The 25,970-nt window shown below is 37.6% G+C and overlaps 3 protein-coding genes, 1 long non-coding RNA gene and 1 pseudogene across 5 annotated transcripts; 1 reads left to right on the forward strand and 4 right to left on the reverse strand.

The window, feature by feature from the left end:
- The first annotated feature begins 2,583 nt into the window (after nt 1-2,583).
- On the forward strand, nt 2,584-3,441 carry LOC137722074 (uncharacterized). Its single transcript, XM_068461060.2, has one exon. It carries the CDS (start codon nt 2,885-2,887, stop codon nt 3,281-3,283), a length of 399 nt encoding a protein of 132 aa, XP_068317161.1. The 5' UTR covers nt 2,584-2,884; the 3' UTR covers nt 3,284-3,441.
- Nucleotides 3,442-4,018: 577 nt separating this feature from the next.
- LOC137723217 (tRNA (cytidine(32)/guanosine(34)-2'-O)-methyltransferase-like) lies at nt 4,019-7,040 on the reverse strand. The gene is made up of 9 exons (XM_068462382.2): nt 6,307-7,040; nt 6,157-6,206; nt 5,959-6,067; nt 5,783-5,843; nt 5,636-5,688; nt 5,349-5,441; nt 5,147-5,210; nt 4,645-4,752; nt 4,019-4,459 (listed from the first exon to the last, which is right to left on the reverse strand). Exons 1-9 carry the CDS (start codon nt 6,475-6,477, stop codon nt 4,218-4,220), a joined length of 951 nt encoding a protein of 316 aa, XP_068318483.2. The 5' UTR covers nt 6,478-7,040; the 3' UTR covers nt 4,019-4,217.
- Nucleotides 7,041-7,403: 363 nt separating this feature from the next.
- LOC137722806 (26S proteasome non-ATPase regulatory subunit 7 homolog A) lies at nt 7,404-10,844 on the reverse strand. 2 transcript variants are annotated; one of them, XM_088692718.1, is made up of 11 exons: nt 10,255-10,765; nt 9,859-9,951; nt 9,684-9,765; nt 9,346-9,442; nt 9,134-9,209; nt 8,979-9,037; nt 8,669-8,791; nt 8,462-8,519; nt 8,284-8,369; nt 8,111-8,166; nt 7,404-7,665 (listed from the first exon to the last, which is right to left on the reverse strand). In XM_088692718.1, exons 1-10 carry the CDS (start codon nt 10,439-10,441, stop codon nt 8,152-8,154), a joined length of 876 nt encoding a protein of 291 aa, XP_088548844.1. In that variant the 5' UTR covers nt 10,442-10,765; the 3' UTR covers nt 7,404-7,665; nt 8,111-8,151. The 2 variants fall into 2 exon arrangements, with proteins under 2 accessions (XP_088548844.1, XP_068318003.1); XM_068461902.2 differs by lacking the exon at nt 8,111-8,166 and having other exon boundaries at nt 10,255-10,844.
- Nucleotides 10,845-18,669: 7,825 nt separating this feature from the next.
- LOC137723325 (protein ENDOPLASMIC RETICULUM-ARRESTED PEN3 pseudogene) lies at nt 18,670-20,287 on the reverse strand (annotated as a pseudogene).
- A 3,947-nt stretch (nt 20,288-24,234) lies between these two features.
- Nucleotides 24,235-25,737, reverse strand: LOC148697569 (uncharacterized). The gene is made up of 2 exons (XR_015961247.1): nt 25,550-25,737; nt 24,235-24,816 (listed from the first exon to the last, which is right to left on the reverse strand). It is a non-coding gene; the product is annotated as an uncharacterized LOC148697569 (long non-coding RNA).
- Between the last annotated feature and the right edge of the window lie 233 nt (nt 25,738-25,970).

Genomic DNA, 25,970 nt, shown 5'->3' on the forward strand with positions numbered 1-25,970 from the left:
TCCAAACGCTACAATATCATTGATCTTTATCTAGCCAAAATCCTGATTACCCACGAGTTCAAAGTTCAACCAAACTGTCTTAAATCCCAAACATTAATCAAACAGAATGACATATACATCCAAACAGTCTTAAATTTACGAGTAAGAAACATGAAAGTTACGAACTTTTTTTACCTGAGGTGGAGGAAGAAGAAGAAGGAGAAGAAAGAAAAGAAGGAAGAGGATGCTGGAGGTGGACCGTGGGTTGTGGAAGGAAAGGCCGAGGAAGAAGTGAGAGAGAGTGGTGGCGTAGAGGTGGCTGTGTGGCGTAGGAAGGCTAGAGAGTCAGGTGTGGTGGTGGGCTGGTGGCTGGCTGGAATTCGTCACAGAGAGAGATGAGATGAGGGCTCGCCGGCTCAGTGAGGGAGAGATCAGAGACGAGATTAGGGCTCGGCTGTTCGATAGAAAGTAGAAACAATGGAATGAAAGTGCACTGTGAAATGGGATTCTAACCTAAAAACATATGAACGACATAGATTAAATAAAAAACAATGAACGGTTAAAATAATTCTCTTATAATTTAAAAAAAAATATATATATATATATATATATATATAATATTTATTTTCGGTTTGGTATGGGAATACCGAAAAAATTGAGATGCAAAACCGAATCCCATACCGAAAATATCGGTTTGGTTTGGGATTACATACCGAAAATTTCGGGAATTTTGGTTTGGGATTTTTGAGGTTTTTTTCCAGCCCTACCTAGAGTTGTGGTCCACCTGGGAATCTATGGCATCAGCAGCATCTAATAATCTATATTTTGAATCGAGGATCCTCGGACCAATCTCCTTCCATACTGCAACGACTGTCGAGGTTAGATATAAAAAAGTGGCATACATTGATTCCAACAAGTCATGATTCAAAGCAGACACCTTTGAACCCAAACTTGAAATGTTGATTTCATACAAGACTTTACCGACGAAACGTAGTGGAAGACTCAGAATCCAATACAAATTGGAGCTGAAAAATAGCCACAAAATAATTAGAATTTAGCAGGAAAAGGCATCATCATGATCAATGAAACCAATGCAGTGTTTCATGTTTCATCTTAATTTTTTTATTCGAACTACGTTTTAATTAATTTAATCTAAATTACAGTGATAGAAATTCAAATGTAATTATCAAGAAAAAACACGCTGCGTTAGTAAACTTAATTACGTTAAAAAGAGAAACACTATGTTTACTTGTGTCATAAACAATGAGAATAAGTTCTGGACTGAATATGCAAATTCCATATTTATTGGGGACTGGGATGAGCCTATTGTACCAGTCAGTCAAAAAGAACCAGTCCCAGCAAACAGATTCTTCGACCCGAGAATTTTCTACTATTTATTTTCATCTGCCAAAAACAAGAGAGAAGAAAATAAAGTGTGCCCTAATATTCACGCCAAACCCACATCTATCGTCCTCCCATATATACGAAACAGATTCTTCTCTCTCTCTCCACAATTCTGATGAACAACCGCGGGAAAAAGTAGGGCCTGCAGTGCAGTGCAGTGCAGGGAGCACCTAAAAAGCAAGAAATATACTGCTGTTGAGAAAAGAATACCAAGTGCTTGTCTCTCTTGATCCCTCCTCCTTTTGCCTTCCTCTCACGGCTCCACCACCACCACCATCTCAATCTTTTCTTTTGACCAAAACCTATTTCTTCGAGATCCCATCACAATCTTCCATGGTAACTACTAGAGATTCAAAATTTTCCAGCTGTTCATACCTACTACTAGGGTCATCTGATTGGTAATAATAACCACCTTTAGCTCTAACCATAATCAAGATAAATACCAAACTTCTCATGAATAAAAGAGTCATTCTTTCTTTACATACAAATTACAGTTTGATGTGTGCATTAACTTTTTGTTTTGTCATTTTGATGAGTTACTTTTGCATGTTCATGTTAGACAATGATTTGTAAGCGAAGACAAAAGACGATATCACATAAAGAGTCAAACAATGTTCTTATGATTAATCGAATTCTAAACAAAAGCTAACTATATTGTAAATACACCCTCTAAGTTTGAGGTGGTATTCAAAATGAGCAATGAAATTTTAATTTTTCACTTTGCATCCTAAGGCTTTGAAAGTTGTACCAATTTTTACATTATGTTTGTTTGAATTGAATGTTTAATCCTTTGTTGAAAGGATGATTTGCGATACGTGAGACCTATTTATTGACTGATGTATATGTCATAGTTGCAATGTCTGGACGGGGATACAAAATATTGATTTACGAGAAGCTGAAGCTCAGTGATGAGTAATTTTTGTTCATGTTAGCCTATAAACATGTCCTACACTTGTAGTAGCAATTTAAAAAGATCAGACGGCAAACAATCTAAAAGCATAAATCGATACGATTTAAAAACCTTATGTAAAATATAGTTACCATTTGATCCAGTTCATGGCCGGCCTCCATAGAATGTGGATTTAATAATGATCTATTAATTTACCATCTTATTACATCACTCACACCGTGTGCATGGTTCATGCAAGTATATAAATACGAACCCAGTGGAGTGAGTGAGTGAGTGCGTGAACCAAACGCTTGTAATTGCTGGGTCTTCGTAGTCAAACCAGCATTTTGCTTTTAACGCAAACACAAACCATTTCTCAATTTTTAGTCCAATCCAATCCTCTCTTTTTCTTTTCCATTTTGTATCCAATCCAATCCTCCCGTTTCCTTTTCTCTCTTTTCCCAAATCGAATCCAATCCCACCATAAATACCTCAAAACAAACCCAACTACCCTCCTCTGCTCCACAATCTGGTGCTATTTTTTGTTCATATCATAACCCTCTCTCTCTCTCTCTCTCTCTCTCTCTCTCTCTCTCTCTCTCTCTCTCTAAAATGTCAAGGAGAGCTAGTACGAGGGTGAGTTTCAGTCCTGATGTGAATGAAACGCCAATTCTGTACCTGAAACAGGCTGGCGGCGGCGGCGGCGGCACCAGAGTAGGTGGAAGTGGGAGCAGGGTGACCGGAATTTGGACTTCAAGGTTGCACAAAAGTACACAAGTTCTTTCCACGCCCATCAAACTGCTACGAACCCTCAGAGCGAAGGTGGCTAGAGCAGTGTGTATTCTGTCAGCAAGCAAGCGGACGTCTCGGAAGTTGTCATCGTCCAACCACCTGACAAGGTCAAGGTCTGTATCCGACCCTATCGAATCTCATCGAGTTGAAGCTTTGGAGGATTGCATCGAGTTCTTGAATTCTGCTGCTTCTTTGCAAAGGACAAACTCAGTTGCTTGAAATTATTGTTAATTAGAGATTTGTGGAATTATTAGTGTTCATAAAAAGGGAAGAAATAAAAAGGTTTTGGTTGTTGCATGCCAAATTTATCTGTAACATGTAGAAAGATACATAATGAGTGCGAATCACATCATCTTGTGTGGATTTTTACTTTTTTACCAAGTTGTTTTAATTTTGAGCAATCACTGATACTTTCTAATTCCTTTGTATGCAAGAGCTCGTAAGTCAACTAGTTATGAGCGTTTTACTCCTGTATCCGAAGTCTTGTGTTCACTACAGTATTTACTATGCTTGTTCTTCAAGTTGAAACTTGAAAGTGGGTAAGAGCACTTAATCTACATCCAAAGTATTGTGTTCGAATCAGTAATTAGCAAGTGTGTAACTCAAGAAGTTAAAAACTTGCAACTCCAGCCGGCGAAAGCTTTTTAGTCTACACCCGAAGTTCTGTGTTCGAATTAGTAATTATTGTGCTTGTTCTTCAAGTTCAAAGAAGTACCTATCGAATATTTTACAAGTACCAAACATGATGCAAAGCTACCAACTCGTGGATACTGATAAATTTTGAAGAATCAGCATGGGCTGTGGGTCTAGACTTTAGAGTCCCGTGCCTCTTTTTACCCCATCAGAATTCAGAAGTTGCTATCAGGATTGGACCACAATGTTTCCAACTCAACGAATATCCCACTTATTCACATCAACTTTATCTCAATCTTTTTGACCCAACAAAGCTGCTCATTTACTCAGGAAGATCAATGGTTAATTCAAGATTAATCAAATATCTTGAGACATTACGCGCTTTTACAACAAATAAGGATCGATAATTCTCCAAAAATCGGGGCATAAACCCATCTATCAGTTAAATTATATGATAGATATTAGGATTGCTAATGTTGCTTGATCCTGTGTATAAATGATAAACAATAACAAAACGCGTTCAAGATTCCAACGAAAGCTTCTCAAGCTCTGTAATGCCCTGGCAAGAAGCTTTCTTCATTTCCAGAGCTCTCTTATAGGGAGGGGCGATTGGGGGCTGTACGGGATCCAAACTCTGGTAAGTTCCCTGGGCGTCTTTCGGCAGCGGATAGGAGCGGTCAGAGTCATACCCACCGAGGTCACCGCATGCTAAAAATGGAATGTACACCTTATTTGGCCCTTCCAACCACCCGCTACTGCAATCTGCCAAAAGACACGATGACATTAATTACTGCCGTATCAATGTCCCAAAAGACACAGCGAAGCTGTGCTCTTCATTTGATTTTGAACTGTGACTGTACAAATCCATTACCCATAACTGAAGAATTGCAAGAATGGCTATGAATAATGTCATTTTTGTGAACAAAAGAGTCTCCATGTATATATACCTAGATCATCTGCTCCGGAGGGGCTTCCCACTTTTTCTAGCAGGCGATGCAGATCCTTAGGGTTGAACCCATCAGGAGGGGAGTAATTCTCACAAACTGCAAATGCCTCTGTATAACATAATAGGATAATTCCAGTATTAGTTTTACACAACAGAGGCATACCTCCATGTCATATTGTTAATATGTTCAGAAGGCTAGAAGGGACGCTAATTCAGATATAATATCACAAGACGAAGATCATTCTGCTCCATTTCATGTGAAACTTAGATCTAGACCAGAATTATATCTGAATTCCAACTTATATACGTAACCAGAAAGAACCCAATTTTTTTCACACAATCCACAATCCACTGCTCCTGAATTTTGGTACTCAAATGGTTACATGATAAACCATAACATAAGACCTATGATCCAACATGCTACTTAGAATCACATACATTCAATATTTTACAAGCCGAAAATATATAAATACTTGAAGAGAATAAGCAGTCCAATTTGTTACCTATGCTGGAGTTGCGGCTGCTTTTCGGCTTTGCAAAAGTCACAACAGGGAAAAATAATTTCAGCTGCAACAAAATGAGCAAAACAACAAGGACATTCATTTAATGAAATCATGGTTCTTGATGCCAAACAGAAGAAAAAACAGCAGAAATATATAATTGTAACAAGTTTTTAGGACCCCAAATTTCAGAGCTTTAAAATACCTGACAGTACAGAAGACTTGTATCTTTCCCACGGAATATCTTTGCTATAAACTTACCACCTTCTTTCAGTACATGAGTCACAATGGTTAAACCCTGCAAGGAAGATCCACCCGGCGATATCAATACAATGCAAAGCTCAACAGTCTATGCATGGGTTAGGAAGATTGAATGCAATGTAGACTAACTAGCATGGACAACAAACGATGATCCACAGCCTTCTACAACAAGTAATTATCATGCAAACTTAAGATGGAAAATTGCCTTGGAAAATCTTCGAGGGCACTTACTGCTAGTATCAACTGGGACTGAACAAATTCATCCATGTCATGAAGGCCAGTAACTGCAAATTGGATAAAGTACAGCTTAAGCAAATAGTAACTATAAACAAGAGCAGTAACAACGCGGAGGACGATGAAACCAAAAATGCTGCGTACCGTCTGGAGCACCATCACACACAACCAGGTCAGCTTTGCAGCCGTCGAAATGTCTGATGACCTAAAATGGTTGCAAAAATTCCGATAAAGAAAAACCGGATTACAACACACATCACCATATCATGATGACAAACAATATGCAGATAAGGGAAAGTAGAAATGTAGCTGATTGTTACCACTTCGGCAGTTCGGGCATTAGTTATATCACCCTCCACTTGAATCACACCTTCAATTGGAGCCATGGGCTGCAAATCAATAGCTACGATAAGAGGCACATCGCCATCCCTCAAAAAACCGGAAGGATCAAGTTAGGATCTTTGTTTGTTAGAACAACAGTAATACTACTAGCAGCTGAAAATTATATGAAAACTTACTTCGAATCAGATGAACTCTTTGCTGGGAGATACAATTTCCTACTCAAAACCTACACCAAGTTACGTATCAAAATTAGGAACTTTGAATTGGGTTTTCAGCGAAATCACAGTAAGGACACTATCAACATCGATTTATGAATCGTTTGTTACCTGACTCCAGCTACCAGGGGCGGCACAGAGATCGACGACGCGCTTGACGCCGTCGAAAATATTGAACTCCTCGTCGATCTGGAGGAGCTTGAAGGCGCTGCGTGCACGCCATCCTTCTTCCTTTGCTTTCCGGTAGTAAATATCCCTCTTATCCCTTGAAGCTTTACCCATCTTTCTCTGCTTTCACAGAACCGGTGGAGCGGGAAAGTTCAGAGATGGGTTGTGCTCCAGCGGACCGCGGTGCCGGAAAACCCTAAACCCTCCTCTGCTCGTTTTCAACTTTTTTTGTTTTACTAGCGGCGGCAGGGCTAAGTGGCTATGCCGCCACCGTGGTTTTTGGTAAATGATGATGTGGACAAATAACGCTGCCTTTTCGTTTCGAGGATTATCAACTGAACGACGTGTAGTTTCTTTGTTGCAGACATTTCATTTTGTAAATTGACGAAAATGATCAGAAATCAACTCTCACGACACAAGCAATTAGAATTGAGCACATAGTATTCGGAAATTGACTACGTACTAAAAAACTGATCATTTTAACAACTGGAATTTGAAAAGATCATTTGAATCAATTCTTTGAAAAATTTGCCACAAACTTTTACAAGAGCTTCCCCTCGCCAAATAGAAAGAAAATTGAATTAGGAGGCACTAGGGTTAACTTTAGTCTAGGGCAAATGTTAACTCGAAAATTTAGTATTCGGTATGATTGTTGCATTAGTATTAATTCTGTTGTCAATTTGTGTCATAACGCATGAATCAAATATCACCATGCGATAATATGATTATCCACTTATGTTACAACACGTGGATTAAAAACACCATGGTGGAATGTCACCGTCGATCATTAGTTCTAATCGTTCTACCCAAAGGAGTTATTCCTAACATAGGTTTCAAAGGAAGCAACGTTTTCTACAATCCGATTATTTCCATTAAGGTGTACAACCATACATGCAGTTTCTTGAAAAGCATGCATGGCACTCACACAGTTTGATCTTCAATCATGAAATGGCACACTTATTTGGGAAGGGTATGGTTGTCCATCGGAGAATTGCATCGAGAGTCCACTCGTACAGTGTAATTAAGCATATGCTACTAGATGATTAAACTGTTACCGACGTCGTATAACAAATCAATGACAGAGATATCTCAACCTGCAAATCCTGTCAATCTGAGAATACAAAATTTTCAATAAAGAACCTCAAAAATAGCAGATCGAAATGGATCCACAACCAAAGTTAGGGCACTGTCACAACGGTTGAAACCCCAATCACCAGCAAATCATGGTTTTCAGCTTCCAGCGACGGACGGGACAGTTGCCGGCTTTGCATCCTCAGCTTTCTCATGTTCTTTGTTCAGCATCTGGAAAACAGATTTGGAAAAATCATAAAAATCTATGCCACAATTTAAATTCAACTGAATCCGTTCTAAAGTACCATACTCTAAATTCTTATGAATAAAGAGATGTAATGTTGAGCACAGCATCATTAAAGTAGACATATTTAATAGCATATCCTTTTCAATTTCCAATCTAAAGTAGCATATTCACATGATCACATTTTCATCTGTTAAGAGGCACAAAAGGAGAGAACACGTTCATCCCCAACTCAAAATGTCTTACCAACTGGGAGAGGTAGGGACGTGAACAAGACTAATCGATTTGCTGTTTACTATTTTCGTTTTTTGAGAAGAATAGATTCATATCTTTTGGAACAAATCAAATGAAATGAAATCCTTGCAACGGGCTGAACATTCACTCTTTTTCTTGTTCATTTACAGAAACTTGTATTCCAGGGGAAAAAAAAACCTTAACAGTGGTGGTGAGCTCCTATAAGGTGTTTCTTCAGTTCAGCTCAGGGATAGCTAAAATAAGAGGGAGGTATTAGGGGGGTCCTAAAACCAATAAGAAAATTCACCATGTGTGTGGTGTGGCTGTATGCTTCCTGTTGGATGGGAAGAAGTTAGAAGAGCATTGGTTACCTTGTTGTTGATCAAGTTGTGGAGGGCGATGACGCTTCGGATGAGAGAAGAAAGATATATAACCAACATCATGTCATTTGTTTTTACTGCATACAAAAGGGAAATATACATCAGAAGTCCTAAATTTAGAGCTATCTAAATTACTGAACTCACATGCTAGATATTTTTGCTTGTATACCTGAAAATCCCTTAACTAAATCTGCCACATTGAGATTTGGAAGTAGATTGAACACGTCCTGAAAGTCAAAACAAAAAATCTCAATGTGACTAACTTATAATAAATAAAGAAATAAAAAGTAAATAAACTGAGTATGCAGGTAGAACTTTAAACAGAACAAGGTAGAAATAATGAGACAGAGAGGTAACTTATCATTGAAAAGTGTACCTGCAAATGGTATAGTATCTCATGATTAAGTGGAAGCTTCTCATCAATGACAAGATCTAGGTAACTGCGTATTTCTCGTAACCGTGCATCCAAACCCTTTAGAGCAGTAAGTTTTCCAGTAACCTATAAATAAAAATAGGTAAGTGTAATCCTTTGTAGATGAATTTAAACATTTATGAGTCAATACTAAAAAAAAATAAAAAAAATCTGTAGTTTAATGTCAAATTGAGCTTTGTCGTGTTTGTTTTTCTTAACAAAAAGAAGACAACAAGATGCCTCAAACAAAAGAAGAAAATTTAAATTGAAAAACCTCATTTGCAAGTGTGCTGATGGTTGTATCCTTTACATCTCTTAGTAAGTGTTCCACTCCTGTTGATAAATAACAGAACAGTACAAACAGTAGATTAGGATTTTAACACTAAAGGGAAAAAAATCAGCTTGTGTATCCTTAATCCTATGACATACCGATTTCTTCAACCTCATGAGCAGCAATTTCAGAGGGCACATGAACAAAAATCTTCTGGCTTTTTTGAGTTGCATTCTGTAAACATTAGCAAGCTTTTACATTAGTTGCATTGGAGGCTATGTGGAACCGCTTGATGGAAGTGTCGTAACAACTATGTTCCTCGACATCTAATCAGGGATGTTAACCAAATAAGATGTAAAGCCATGGTTACCTCTTTAACTTCTTCGACATCATAGTAGGCTTTGGTGGGTATTCCCAACTCCTTAGGCTGAACATCAATAATGACCAGGACTGGATTTGGGACATAACTACAAACCATAAAGAACTAAAGTTTATAAATAAATTAATAACAGTTAAGCACGACAATCATGTATTCCAAGCTTGAGAAGAGTATATGTATCATATAACATTCATTCACTATACGACAAGCCATGATGGCCATGCAACGAATAATCAGGACAGTAGTAACTACAGAGGAATAAAAGCATATACGGGGGAAAATGCACAATGGCGCTAAATGCATGCATATAATAATTTAAATGATCTTACTTGTGGAATAAACTGTGAATATCCAGATCATTCTCTTTAAGTTTTGGCCCGGTGCTATACCAACCTACGACGTGCTCCTTGGCTGCAATTTAACAGACACATACACAGATTACTAACAACTACCGGAAAAAAAGAGCAAGCATCCATATTTACACAAAAGCTGAAAAAAAGTTACCATTGATCCTCTTGAACATGGAGAACATTGCTTCATGGTAGTTATGGTCAAGAAACCAAATGCTAGGGTCTTTCTCATCTTCTTCGAAAGGCACTGAACATCAAAGTAACAATTTCGAGCTCAATCTTCAATTACGGTAAAACAAACCCAAACCCTAATCCAAATTGGCCCCAATTGCGCAAACCCTAACCCCCAATTAAATCACTCATACCCCCTAAAAATACCCAATAACAATCACGAAATTACTGCCAATTTCAATTTAACAAAACCCTAAAATCCCCAATGAATCCAACAAATTTCCGGATCTAAACCTAACGACGAAGCAAATTAGGGGAAAGGGGGGTAAAATTGAAATAATGCGGTGAAATCAATCGAGGGGAATTGAGATAACCAGACCTGCGTAGCTGTTGGAGACGTCGACGACGCCTTTGTAGGTGCTTCCGAGCAGAACGCCGACGACTCGCTTACGAGTGTCCTTGGCGACTCGGTTGTAGTTGTCTACGATGCTGAGGAGAACGAGCGGGTGAACTATCACCTTCTCGATCAGTCTCGCCGAAACTTGCTGCGTTTTGATGACGTCCATCTCGAAGCTTCGATCTGTGCTCTGATGGTGAAATTCGGGTTTTTCCCGTGTCCAAATTTCTAAAACCCTTCGAATAGAAGAAAAACCCCGAGAAAAAAAAAAGAAAAGGAGAGAGATGATAAAGCTACTGGGATTTCAGGCTACACGGGGTTCAGATGCCGTCCGATGCATTGACCAAAAGGACTCAGGGAGTCTGGGTAGCACAGGGACAGTTCGATACGTTGGCGCCGTGTACCAAACTTTTTATTTATTTTATTATTAAAAAAATACTCACATTCACTGGATTAGACTAGTTTAGCTAGAATTATTAGTTTGTATTTGGTTGCGAGCACTGACTAAGTTTAATAGGACTAAGTAGTACAGATGTGAACTAAATGCCTCCCTTGAAGATCTGGTTTGAAATGTAGCCATTGTGATGCTGGTGGCCATTCAAGAGATCATTGATGGATTCTTCATCCAGAGCTAAGGCCAAAGTTCCCTACGGACAACAACGAAGGTTCTTTTAAGGGCGTAACAACTCCTCTTACAAGGCAAATCATGTTGCCACCACTTCTTTCGTGGGAGCACTGAAGTTCACCTCTAATCCAATCACTCCAATCAATGAATTTGCTGCATTCATTCACAAGAAACAAGGTCATGGAGACAGTGAAGGACCAACGAATCAATGTGACAACAATCAAACTGCCTTACTAGGACAATTTGCTGGCTTTCTAGCTGAGAATGAAGGTGTGATACAACAAGATATCTCAGGTATCTTACATTCTTTCTCAACTGCACTCAAAGTAGGTATTGTGCATGATTATTGGATTATAGATTTAGGAGCCACTAATCATATCACTAACAAGTCTACAAACTTGCATAACTTTGAAAAACTTTCATCTCCATCTCAAGTGTCAGTTGCTAATGGCAAGGGTGCTATGGTTGTAGGAAAAGGAAAAACACTTTTGATATCAAGTGATGTTGAGTCTGAGGCTCTTTATGTTCCCTCATTCCCTTTTCAACTTTTATCTGTTGGTCACAAACTCATTAAATTGTCTTGCCATTTTTCCTCAAAAAAATGTGATTTTTTAGGATTTAGTCACCAAGAAGACGATTGGTGAAAGATTTTTCTTAAATGGTCTCTACTATCTTTCCAAGCATACCCAAGTTCCCTAGGTTTTTCAAGCCACTTCAAGCTTATCTCAAGAACAACAACTTTGGCATCAACAACTAGCACATCCTTCTGAAAAAGTCCTATCCACTTTGTTCCCTAACTTGTGCAAAATTACAAGTTCTTGTGACGTGTGTCACTTCTCTAAGTTTACTAGATTACCATTTAATTCCTTATTGTCTAGGGCTAGTAATCCTTTTGAAATCGTGCATTCCGATGTGTGGGGACCAATTATAGAGTCTTTTGATGGATACAAATACTTTGTAACTTTGGTGGATGATTTCACAAGGATCACTTGGTTGTACCTTTTGAAATTTAAAAATGAAGTGATGAATTTTTTTTAAGATTTTCATAGACTTGTGACCACACAATTTGCTTCAAAAATTCATGTTTTACGATCAGATAATGGCACTGAATATATGTCCCATAACATGTCACAATATCTGAACATGCATGGTATACTACACCAAACGAGTTGTGTTGGAACACCCCAACAAAATGGGGCAGTCGAGACGAAGAATAGAGATTTGCTTGAGAAGACTAAAGCTCTTATGTCTCACATGAATGTGCCAAAGAAATTTTGGTCCTTGGGAGTTCTCACTGCAACATATCTCATCAATAGATTACCTAGTAAGGTGTTGAATTTTAAATCACCTTATGAAGTCTTGAAAGACAGAAAGATCAATTTATCACATTTGAGAGTCTTTGGGTGTACATGCTTTGTTCAAATTCAAGCACAAAACTGTGACAAACTAGATCCAAGGGCTGCCAAATGTGTCTTTCTAGGTTATTCATCCACCCAAAAAGGTTACAAGTGTTACAATCCAATAACTAGAAAAATGTTTGTTTCAAGGGATGTTAAATTTGAAGAAATGTTCCTTACTTCTTACGGCCATTGGATTATTCTAGACAGGGAGATCATTTACTGGATTTATTTCCAACTCCATATCCAAATGAAAAAGATATAACATGCAGTTCTAGTGAGCATGAACTGGATGCTGGCAACCTCTACTCCGTGACACATCCTGAAGAGGAAGTCTCTCCTCCCCTAGAGACTAATCCTGAAGAGGAAGTCTCTACTTCCAACAATGATCTTACTCAGTTGCTTGCAGTCCATTTTTCTCCATTTCGTCACAATCCTGCTCATGAGAGGAAACTTCCCTCCAAGTTACATGACTATGTGACATACACCACCAGGTATCCTTTGACTGATGTTATTGATTATATAGCAAAGTTTCACCATGTTTTGCTGCGTTCTTAAGTGCTATTAATGAAACCCGTGAACCACGAAGTTTTTAAAAAGCTAATCTTCATAGTGAGTGGAGAACTGTCATGGCAGAAGAGCTTCAAACTCTTCATGAAAATAACACATGGACTATGGGTGTACAAAACCAAGTTTCACTCAGATGGCATGGTTGAAAGACATAAGGCTCGCTTGGTTGCTCGAGGATTTACACAAACCTATCAAGTCAATTATAAGGAGACATTCACTTCCGTGGCAAAAATGAACACTGTTAGGGTTTTGTTGTCTGTTGTAATCAACAATGCATGGCCTCTTTTTCAAATGGATGTTAAAAATGCTTCTCTGCATGGTGAACTTGAAGAAGAGGTTTACATGAAGCTTCCCTCAAGTCATCCTCAATCAAATAACCCTGAAATGGTGTGCAAATTTCATAAATCCATTTATGGCCTCAAACAAAGTCCACGTGCATGGTATGCCAAGCTAAGTCATGTTCTAGAAAGAGTTGGTTTTCATCAAAGCACTGTGGATTCCCATCTATTTGTTCTTTCTAGCTTAGTGGGTAAACTCATTGTGCTAATTTATGTTGACGACCTAATTGTGACATGTGATAATATGTTAGAGATCAATGCTTTTAAACAGTATCTTAACAATAAGTTTGCAATCAAAGATCTTGGCACTCTTAAATATTTTCTGGGAATTGAGATGGCACACTTTCACAAAAGGCTTCTTTCTCAACCAACGCAAGTATGTTATTGATCTTTTCCAAGAAGAAAATATGACAGATTGCAAGCCTGCTCGCACTCCCTTGGATAGCAACTTGAAGCTGCAAACTCACGGTGATGTCATTCCAAACTTAAGTTAATATCAAGGGATGGTTGGCAAACTCATTTATCTGACTATCACTTGTCCTGATATATCACATGCTGTCAGTCTTATTAGCCAGTTTGTGCACTCTCCAACCATGGATCATTTGAAACTTGTTCATCGTTTGCTTCATTATCTCAAGGGTTCTGTTGGTAAATGAATTATTATGCATAACAATGGTCACACTTGCATTTCAGGTTATACAGATGTTGACTGGGCGAGCAATTCTCTCAATCGCAAGTCTACCACAGGTTTCTATACCTTTGTAGGAGGCAACCTAGTTACCTGGAAAAGCAAGAAACAAAGTGTTGTTGCACGCTCCAGTGCTGAGGCGGAATATCATGCTATGGCATCCACCACGTGTGAACTAATTTGGCTCAAACAACTTCTATTGAACTTAGGGTTTTCTCATCACCAACCTATGTCTCTGCACTGTGATAACTAGGCTACGATGCACATTGTATCAAATCCGGTATTCCTTGACTAAACACATCGAGGTTAACTTTCACAATCAAGTTCAGTCGAAGGTGATTGAAACTCACTACACACGTAGTCATGATCAAGTAGCAGATAATTTCACAAAAGGATTGACGTCCATTGTTTTTCAACACCTTTTGTTCAAGCTTGGATCAATTGACCCATTTGATCTAGCTTGAGGGGGAGAATTAGAAGAAGTGTACAAGTTGTTAGAAGAAGCGTACAAGTTGTTAACCTAGTTTTAGGGGGATGGGTTGATGTACCGTGTAGAGTGGGCTGTTTTCTGCCCTCTTGTACATTGTTGTCACCAATAATGTCTCTTGTTGTCAATCCCCTTAATTCAAGGGATGTGTATCTTGTAGTTGTTTACTTTTGTTTGTTAGCTTTTAGGCATAAATCAAGGAGGGATAGAGGGCTTGTTCCTTCTCTTCGACATACATATATTGGTTAGGTCTTGTACTTTTTTTCATATAATGAAAATACAACTTGTAAAATCCAATATTCTTTTAACAAAAGAAAAGACCTCTTCGATGTAGCACATAAACTATGACGATTCTCAATAATTTAGAAAAAGTTTAAACGAGAAAACTTCATAAAAGTCACACTCAAAGTAATGATATTATTCTCTGCATATGTAGGACATATATAGAGATTTGGTGAGGAAACTTGGCCACAACGCAACTACAATTGAAGGGCAAAGTTACTATCAGAACATTAATTAATTTTTTCATATGAAAAAAAAAAAAAACTTCATGCAAATGCCATAAACAAGGTGTGCAGAGGATTAAAGTGGTCTGCGGATATCACTTTTCTTCTACTTACCAATGCTTTTCAACTTAGGTGATACCGTCGCTTCAAGTGCCGACGATGTCGACATTTCTAGGAAACAAAAACTCAACTTCTTCAATATGATCTCCCCTTCTGCTTTTAGGAATTTAAATGTTTATATAGTCACAAATCTCAGTATTACATAGAAATTTATTGACCTTGAACTTTAATATTAAAAGTAGGTTCATGCATTCAAAAGAAAAACGAAGCCTCCACATGAGAATTATTGTCGATCAATAGTTTTTAAGAAGATAGACCGAAAAGGTAGAAGTTTTAAAGAAGACCGTGTTCAGAAAATTCCCTAGTTGGTCTACCCAAGTCAAGTAACTAAATTACTTTAACGCATCTTGATCTTAATTAATGAATTATAGTTTTGGCTGATTACGTACAATCCACCTTTATTTATTTATTGTCGAGTTAGGTCTGACATCATTTTCTTATATCCTTCTAACAAATTTAATTCTACGAAGATTTCTTTTTGGAAAATTTTATTTGAACTCATATGACTTCTCTCTACATTCAACTTACTCTCTAAACCCATATTATTTATAAACCCATTTACTTCTTAAACTCATTTACTAATTAAACTATCAATATCTCTTTAAACCAATTAAACTATTCTCAGAAATCTAATTAATATGTACCTTTATTTTTACACATGCTACGTACTAACTTGTTGAATTTGGCTTCTTTCTTGTTGAACTTGTTGTAACTTTTTATCTTGCAGAATAACCAAATCAATATGATTTAGATTCTGATTCATGCATTCCCTAATTTTTGATACTATTAAGTTCGTTTTCGAATTTGAATTTCTACGATTTCAGAGATTTGAGGTTGTTGTTTTGAATATTGTTGGATTCGATTTCGAATATTGGAGGTTTGATTTATATTTGTTATTTAATCCTCAAGTCACAAATCTAAGTTCTTTGTCTCTCTCTAAATTTCTCATCGGCCTTTCACTTTGTAATTTTCATCTAAAACGATTTATAAGATTGATATTCTTATTTTGCATGCATAACAGTATGAGCTTCATATGTTGCACTTCTTTAGTGCAAATAATTGTTTTAATAAAATTTCTTACGATGTTAAACTTATTAAGTGCAAATAAAATTGCCAATTAATTTTTTAATAACATGATTTTTACTCATGGTACTGACTTACCACAAATTCAAGAAGAAAGAAGCCAAATTCCTAAAGTAAACGCTTGTAACACACAACAATGAGATATTAACTGGAGTAAGCTCTTAAACATCGACTGAATTTTTGCTTGGGCTCATAAAATAATTGAAATCAAACAAAATTAAAAAAGTTACATAAATCGATTCATATCTTAGTTTGAGGTTCCAAAACTTCAAAATTCATATCCCTACGTAGGAGAAAGATTGCCTGATGCTAAGGGTTTGATTATTAGATGTGGTTTATTGATAAAATTTAATTTTACTGTTAATTTAATCTTAATCTTATACTTTATGGTTATTATGCAATACGGTAAAAAGACACTTCTAAATGAGACTTCGATCGAAGTTTTATTGAAAACATTACGATAGCCATTAAGATAGGCAACAGCAAAAGCATTAAGATAGGCAACAGCAAAAGCATCGTGCAGTATCATCAAATGATTCACGACTTTATTCACATTTACACACTAAATGTAACAGCAACGTCAAATATCTGAGTTACAAAACGCCTCAAAGTGTCCGTATAAGCCATCTCAGAATTATAAGTGTGTGCCATGAAGTCTCACCACGGCCAACGTCCAATAATAACCATCTAACAACCCCCGTTTGCAGCGTTTCTGTAGCTTGCCTCCTAATCTCACCAGCGTCTCAAAGTTCCTCTTCTCAGTGAGTAAATTGTGTACCTGCTCGTTGAGGAATTAACTTAGAACACACTCGTAGAATAGTCTCTCAGATCTTGCCGATCATCTTTTTTCGTAACCATCTAGCTTCCCGAGCATCTGGCTGTGGAGCAATAACACATGGTGGCATGCTTAAGAGACAAATCATTTCCAGAAGAATATAAACTCCCCAAATGATGCGGATGATGAGCGCAAGATGACTGAAGTTTCTTCTACTTCAGTGACTGCGTAAGTCTCCATCTAGCCTTCTCATTGTTGCTTTAGGGCTTCGGCTGGTAATATAGGTTGAGGCCATGTGTGAGAGGCTCCAAATGAAGACCGTCATCATCATTTTTCCGTAAAAGAAGAGCATACTTCGGGCGCGCTTATGGAAAAACCTTGAAGGAACAGGCTACAAATACCCTAAACAAAATTGTTTGCAAGCTTCCCTACTACATGTACATACAAAATTGTTAGCAACCTTGAAGGCACATGCTACACGTGCAACAAAGCATCATTGACCATGGAAGACAAGATTGCCGCCACCATAATTTATCTGGCATCCAACCTAATAGACGACACTTCAAGTAAGCAGGTGTTGTGGCTCTAACTAGATTGGTTTTGTCATCTGCGAATTAGAAAGGTTTGTCACTTGAAAATTGGCATTCTATGGCTTCGGTCTGTACCATGTGGAAGAGAATTTTCTATTTGTCAACTATGCACAATCAGGATCCTTTACACTGCAGATGGTCGTGGCTTTAGCAATGATACTGGCGGTATTGACATTGAGAAAAAAATTCCAAACCCTACATGACAAAACTTTTGGTCCTCAGGTGTGAGAAGTTTCACAAATTTGAGGCAAGTTCCTTCAATTTGTAATTATTACAGGAAACTAAAAGAATGATGAAATTAGACAATGACAAGTAAGACAAATGAAACCAGTAGAAATGATATCGGATAGTATTATAATTCTAAGACGCCATAAAAGTTCTATTCCTGTGTGTATTGCAAGCATGTGCCTAATTGGGGATTATTGCAACTTAGTAGTTCCTACGAGCGGTATCAAATTTGTATCTGAGCCATTAAGGGGAACTTTCTGTACTAAAGACAAACAAGAAAGCGAAAAAAAAAAAAGGAAAGAATTGCAATACAGATTGGGCTTGTGAACACATTGGACAGAGAACACAATTAAAACATTATATAAGTGTGTAACTACACTGAAGACTGCAGTAGCGTGTGTGAAGTTAAGCTTCCATACCACTTTTAAGTACATCTTCATCGTATACGCAAACAATATCATGCAGGTAAGAAAGCAGAAGACAGAACTGCTACGTAGAGTGAGCATAGAAAAAACCAAACCAAAAACCAATCACTAATTCTAGTTGTTAAGCGATCCTCATTGGATGTCAAGAGGCATAATAGCTTCAACATCACCCAAATGCTACATTACAAAGGAAATAGCATGGCAAAAGCGTAATCAGCCTTACAGAATAATCTAAAATGTTGGTCAAGACGAAGCAAATCAAACTTTACTTACCATCAAAACGGAAACAAGTTATTGACAATGCATGTCCACAATAGCTGGTCTGTACTGCAATTATACCAACAACGACAAAGGTGAAGCGATGATACCAACAAGCAAATGAAAACAGAGCAGCATTGTTGATTAGAATTAGAATGATGGAATATAAATGTGCTTACACAATGAATATGGAAGCATCTGAAATTAACCAATTCAAAAGCTCCGAATCATGTGGAGGGTTACCAGGGTTACGGGTGAGGACCAGGTAAATGCAATATCCGAAATACTCATCCATACAACGAAGAAATCAAATGAAATCTGAGATAATGTATTGCGATGCCAACATGCCAAAAATGCGAAAAAGTAGCAATATAGTAAACACATTTGATATTACAGAGCCTTCATTGGAGTCACAACGCCGAAATCGCACTGGAAGAATGAGAGCTTTCCCACACCTCAGTACCCTCAACATCTTCCCGAATAACAAACAGCCTGTCTCCGCCGCCTTCGATTTTCTTTATAACCCCTCTCTCGGAATCCTCCTCTTTATCCACAAAATTCCTCCTATAACACCCATCACAAACCCAATTTTCTCTTTCCACCTTGCTTTCTGCTTCTGCCACCCTCGACTAAACCTCCAACCCACCTTCCCTCCCCACAAACACTTGCTTTCTGTAACACCTAACCACGCTATTGGTACTGCCACCCGTCCCGTCTCCGCCGGCGTTCCTCAAGCTTGGGTTCTTGTCTTGCAAATATACCCACGGATCATCCCCTAATTTACGCAAGTCTGCCACTGCCAAATCGCCGGACTTTGAACACAACTTGAACAGAGTCGACTCTTCAACGTCGGCGTTCACGTCGGCGAATGAGTCCCCGAAGCGACTGGTCCGGCCTGAACCTGGTTCGTTCGCCTCCCAAATCACCTCATTCGACCTCGGGTCCCACAAACGGATATAACCAGAGTACCCAAAGACGCCGCACGTGACGGAACTCCTGACGATCAAGCCCGTCTCCGGAAGCCACCTCAGCTTTCCGACGGCCAGGTTCTTCGCCGAGCTTCCCGGCTGCCAGCTCAGCTCGGATACGATTTTGAGCGTCGATTTGTATCACGAGTATGCAATTCTCTTTGCGGGGGCAATCAAACGACGCGAAGACAGAGCTCGGCGAGTGGGCAATGGCGGTGACTCGCGCCTTGAAGATTCTGGGATCTCCCGGGTCGGTCCAGTGAATCGACCCGAGGTTTCGCACGCTTGAGAAATCGTACAAGTGGAGTCCTGCGCCGGATTCGGATCCTACAACGGCGATATCAGGATACACTCGGCAAATTGAGGTTATGTCCTCCAAATGCGTACGCATAGTACTGGCGTGGCTGAGATTCCAATCGTAGCTGGATATCTGGTCGCCATGGGCTATCCAAACGGAGCCGTCGTCGCCTGCGGTGATCGCCGAAGGACAGCCATCTGAGGCGAGTTGGACGGTGGTGACAATTGAGGCGTCAATTCCAGAAAAAGGAGGCGGCGTCATCACTAACTTGAGCTGCGACTCGATACCGTAGTAGAGGGCTTCATCGGCGAGCTCCTGCTTAGAGAATCAGCGAGCTGTGGAAGGGAGGCTGTCCGATCGAAGAAGCAAGAGGATGACGGAGAATATCTCCGGGTCCCGATCTATGAAAACCGGGTTTGAGTCGTCGGTGGAACGGTTCGATAAGGCGGCTAAGAGAGAGTTGGGTCCGCCTGCCTGGATCGTTTTTAACGTCGTTTCGAAGTACTTACCGCCGACGTTAAGCTTGATGCGGTCGTCGGTGTGGGGCCCAAAGGCAGTCTGGGAATTTCCGTTATCCATTACGAGGCCGCGTGAGGTTGAAGTGTTTTCACAGTCTTCAACTTCACGGGGACTTTCTGGATAGCTGCGAAGCGGGAGCGATCGACAAAGCGACCAAAAGTTTTATGCTTGTCTTGACACTAATACCCTTCTTGTTTTACGAATTTACTCAATTGTTGGTTTGTGTGATTGCCTACAAAAGTCCAAAGAAAGCCCTTTTTTGTCATTTTGAATTGGAGTTTGTGTCGTAAAACTTTTGGGCTCCGCCCACGAGTTATGGTTGGGCTGCATTGAGGATTTGATTGTTTTTGGTACAAGCCCATATTATAGGCCCACTTTTTAACCAAAACCAATCTTTTAAGATCACTTTAGACCAACTCCTACCCTTAGAGTTAGAGCGAAACTCAAATATTTAGGTTTAAACCCAAAACACGTCAACCAAGGTTAAGACCTAGACCCAAAACATTTGGGTTTGGACCCAAATCAAAATCCAAATTTGGCTTACCTAATTCTTGAGTGGGTCCCATTTTAAAAAAAGAAAAGGTTTTTGAATATAAACTGACTAGCCAACAGTTGAGCCCCTCACGGCAAGGACCCTAGCTTTCCAACAATAACCCTAGGCTTAAATACGCCTTTCGATTTCTGGACCGTTGGTTATCAACGATACGAATCAAACTCATTTTTTTAGCAATCTTTTGATATTGATCTAAGAGTGCATATTTGTTTTTGTCAAATCCAACACTAAAAAAAAAGAGATCCAACTGTTGAAATTTAAATCCAATGATCAAAATAATAAAATATATTTTTTTAAAACAAATCCACTTCAAAAAAATCATCCCAAACTCTATAAATACTCATTCATTTATTCATTCATCTACACAAAATCAATTTCTTCCTCATATAATTTTCATATACTTCTTTCTCCTTCAATTCTTTTGAAGATGTCTTTAGGACAAACTGCAAGATGTTCAAATTGGAAGAAAAAAGAAGATGAAGCTTTATGTTGTGTTGCAATTTCTCAAATGAAAAACTATTGTTGTTTGGTGATTGTCTAATTAGTTTTGACTGGTGTTACTGAAGTTTGGTTGGTGTGGGTATTGAAGTATGGTTGATTGGTTTGTATATTAAAGTTTGGTTGGTGTGTGCATTGAAGTTTGGTTGGTTGAATGATTGGTCGGTGTGATTTGTTCGGTTTGGAATTTTTTTGGGAATATAAACTTTTTAGATTAAAACATTCGTAAATTTAAATTAAGATAACATAACTCAAAATTTAAAAAAAAAAAAAAAGAATTCTTACCACAAAAACAAAGTCCTGAATTTAGATATGGAGAATTAGGTGACATTCATTGTTCAAATAACTAACTTTTGTCTTTTATTGAACATAAATATTTGGGTTTGGATCCAAGAGTTGAAGTTGGTCTTATAGAAACTACTGAGCCATTCACATTACTATTTCCAAAAACTCCCACCTTCCCACATTCATTCGATGCTTGTGAGCATCAAACCAACTGAATTGTCCAAACCGACCAATCCAAATCGTTTTACTTGGTTTGGTTTTGACCATGAAAAAAGTCAAACAATTTAAAAACCGAATCGAACCGATTTTATGTTGGTTTGGTTTGGTTTTGATACTTTTAAAACTGACCAAAATCAAACCGAACCAACCATATATCTTTTAGTTGTAATTTTATTTATTTTACACATGTCAATATATTATAGGTCATTTGGATATTCTAACCATACATATATTATAAATGTTAACATATTAGAAGTTGTAATGACTATTAACAATTAAAAATTCATTTGTATTTTAGGTGTACGTGAGCTTGTAACTAATAAACCATTTGCAAACATGAGATTTCATCTTTAATATAATTGGAACTTAGTCCTAGTTGACTTGATGGAAATGTTTATGTTAAAAAAAAAATAAATCTTTTGTCCAATTGGAATGTGTGAGATATGTTGTATAAAATTAAAACTCTTGAAACGTAGGACATTTTTTATAGATGTGGGGGAATAGGCTTAAGCTGACCGAACAAAACTGAACCAAACCGATTAACAATGTTTGGTTTTGTTCGGTTTTAATGGTGGTATTGGTCAAAACTGAACAAAACCGAATCGTTCAATGCAAGTTGGTTTGGTTATATTTTTTGTTTTAAATGGAATCAAATCGAACCTCACTCACCCCCGCTTATTAATATGAGCTTACACACACTATGCGCAAGAAGAGAGGTTCTCTTGAAACCAATATAGTGTCCAGTGCCACCACCGATAGCAGAGATGATTCTCATGTCGAGATGATTCTCATGTCATCATATAGTACATAATTCGTTCATTAAATAGTTGACCAGTGGTGTCTTCAGTGATTTGACAGATATCAAAACTTACTATTACCAAGTTTAGTCACATAAAGTTATTGACAAATTACAACAAATCACTCCATAGCCGCATTCACCACATTATAATTACCAACATAGGGGGGTGAATTCGAGCACATCAAATATAGACTTACATCTATTTTTCCAAATGAGTCATAAGCCAAAAATTCATAAATCTCCACGAATGTTTTGTCTAATACTTTGTTGGCCATAATTTATGTGGCTTCCTCTTTCGTGGCCTCGGTTGTATAGTATTCATGGATACTCCACTAATATTGATAGTGAATTTGTGGCTACCGTCCAATTTTCAGTAGTAATTCACAGGCCCTTGTCATAAGGGTCCACTTTTTCCCTACCTCTATATCCATACATGGCACAAAAAAATAGGGAAAAGTGTGTTGTAGGTCAGTTGGTACAGTGGATCGAAAATTAGATTGAAAGATGTAAATTTGGCAATAAAGTCTCAATATTGTAGACTTGAGTCTAAGTATTCGATTTAGGCCAGTAACCTTCCATTTTAAACCGAACAAGGTCACGAGTCCAAATAATATAAGATTTTAAAATATTTTCAATATTTTGTTATTTCTCTGTTTTTACTCAGAAAGTCTAGGCCCAAGAGGCACCATATACCATCTTTAGGTTCTAAATTTTTTTTATCTTTTAGTTATCTATAAGTTTTGAGGTTTTCTTATATTCTCTAGTGGTTTAGTTCTCTTACTTTAGGTAGGTTATAGTTGTATGCCTTCTCCTTATAAAGAGCAAAAGTGAGCAGAAGATTTCTTGCCTACGTACTGACGTTGCTGAAAATAGTAATCATGGCGGCCGACGGCAAAATACAGGATACTGCGGCCTGCCATCAGTTGAGAATAAACCCAAACATGATGGTTTGGAAAATTGCCCCAAAACTTTTGAATAAACCAATTAGAATGGGATATGATTTTTACCACCTGCTCAAAAAAGGTTGAAAACACCTAAAATGCTTGCAAGAAAAATAGTATAGTTGGCTCAAGTAAGGTGGTTCTCCATAGGGATTATTTTAAATAAATTTATGTGAAACCAAATCTCAACTAATTATTTAGATTGAAAAAAGGTGACTTAATGACCTAAATTAAGAAAAATGAATTTAATTAAAAGGGTTAACAAAAATCTGCATATTAAAGAAGGAAAATGAGACAATTTTTGAAAATCAAAGTGAGAAAGCAATAGGGTTCCGCCGTCACTTTAACAATCTTACGTAGTTCTTCCAAGTACTTATGAATTACACATGCATATTTTGAAGGTTAGATTTTCCTAATGTATGTCCTACTTGGAACCTCCAACATATAACGTAAACATGCAACCCGTCCGCAGTGTCCAGATCGAATATGAACATATCAGACTCATTAAGTTTTATGAAACCTTACGTGGCGTCCATCCTAAATGAAGTTACACATATTAACCACAAGAAGCCTTAATCAATTTAAGGGGCCGCCATTCGCTAAAATTGCATCAAATTACTTTTCTAAATATCCTATTGGTCGCGAATCACTAAGACAAATAGATAGTTTAAATCGGTAATTAATAATTCAAAACCTGTATGCATAATATCATAAACAAATTAAAAAGAGACCACATATTCTTGCTTAAGGCTCACGCCCCCCCTAGCAAAGAGGATTAGTTACGTGTATTCATAATTAAAATAAAAAGGATCTTTATTGAAATAGAAAAAGAATGAAAACACCTTGAAAGTATAAGTCTTGAAATCTCTAAGCTTTGACCAAAATCCTCTTTCCAAAGATTGCATAGAAGAAGAAGAACTAGGGCCGGCCACAATGGCTTATTTATAATACATAGAAAATCCAATCGTTCATAGAAAAGGACTTAGAATAAAACTAGGAAACCAAATAAATTAAAATAAATTAGGAAACATATTCTTAAATTGACTGGGTAAATTCGCCCAAAATCTGCAGAGTCATGTTTTGAACCCAAATCTCTTCTAGAACCGGCCCAAAATGGCTAGATTTAAAGCTTGAAATAATCTGAACACTTCTTCAGTTGGTCATCTTGGGCTCTAAAAATCGTAATTAAGCCCAAAACGTCATTTTCTAACAACGCATACTGCTCCTTTATTTAATCGTCAAAAAATAACCACTTGGTAGAAAAACTGAAATTTTGATACGAACAAGCTAAGGGACTCACAAACGTTCTCCAGTTTGAATTACTCCAAAATTTGTCCGTTTGGTCACGTTTCGCTTCCAAGGAATTCGAATATCCTATATTGGAAATATAAAGCAAAGTATCAAAATTCTACCAAAATAATCACCAAAATATACTAAAAATAGGGTAATACATAATATGAAATCGACTCATCAGAATGCATACAATTTTTCTTCTAGAGAATAGATTAGAATTCAAATAGAATTATGGATGGCCTTGGTTGTATTTTTCTATTCTTACTTAATCTTTGAGAATCATTTTACTTTTTAACTTTACTCAAAGTTAATTAAAATTCAAAAAGTGTGAGTGCCTTTGAAATATCAAATACTTAAAAATCCCCCTATTGAACAGCCATTTCCTTCTCTTAATCTAAATTCTCCAATTCATTGCATCTCTTATTTTGTTAGTAACATTCCTAAGTTCATATATAAATAAAATTGGTTTAGCCTAATTAACAATCGAATTTCACAATCCCGTAAGACATCGATCATGATAAGCCTTAATTAAGTTGTAATCATATAACTTGATTCCTAAGCAATCCCAAAAGTATAGAGGCCAAATTAAGGCTGGATAAGGACTTTCTTCCAACATAATTAACCTGATGAACGGCCTGACCAGCATATTTATGCTACAAGTTCTATGTACATGTATATATACTCTCTTGTGATTGGAAATTGGCCAATGAGAGAGCTGCACAAACTGGGGGTAAATGAATGCTAAACAATTAAGTCACCAATACCATATATACATGAATAAAAACAGTAAGTTCTGAACTCACAGAAACCTTACTGTTTTGAGAACCTCTGCCAGATGCTGCCTCTTCTGCAGTAGTGCCACGACTACTTACAGAATTGTAGTTTTTGGAATGCATGGCTTATTAAGTTCAGCAGTAAGTACTTCTTCCTCCCTAATTATGATGAGTTACTACTCCTCTATTATTATCTGGGTCTAATAACTAAGGTATATGTATGAATTATGATGAGGTGCCCATGAATATAGACGGTCACTATATGTTCAGTTCTTGGTCCCTTTCTAAAGTTTATGTATGAATTATGATGAGGTGCCCAACAATATAGTCGGTCACTATATGTTCAGTTCTTGGTATATGGATATGGAAATGCACGTGAAATTTAAGACGCATTAGTGACAAAATGTGGGCAAGGTCCCAGCAGCCATAGCAGGTCAGATATATTATTGGAGGTTCAAAATA

This window comes from Pyrus communis, chromosome 4 (genome assembly GCF_041283825.1).
Source record: "Pyrus communis isolate YQ-2024b chromosome 4, ASM4128382v1, whole genome shotgun sequence".
NCBI lineage: Eukaryota > Viridiplantae > Streptophyta > Magnoliopsida > Rosales > Rosaceae > Pyrus > Pyrus communis.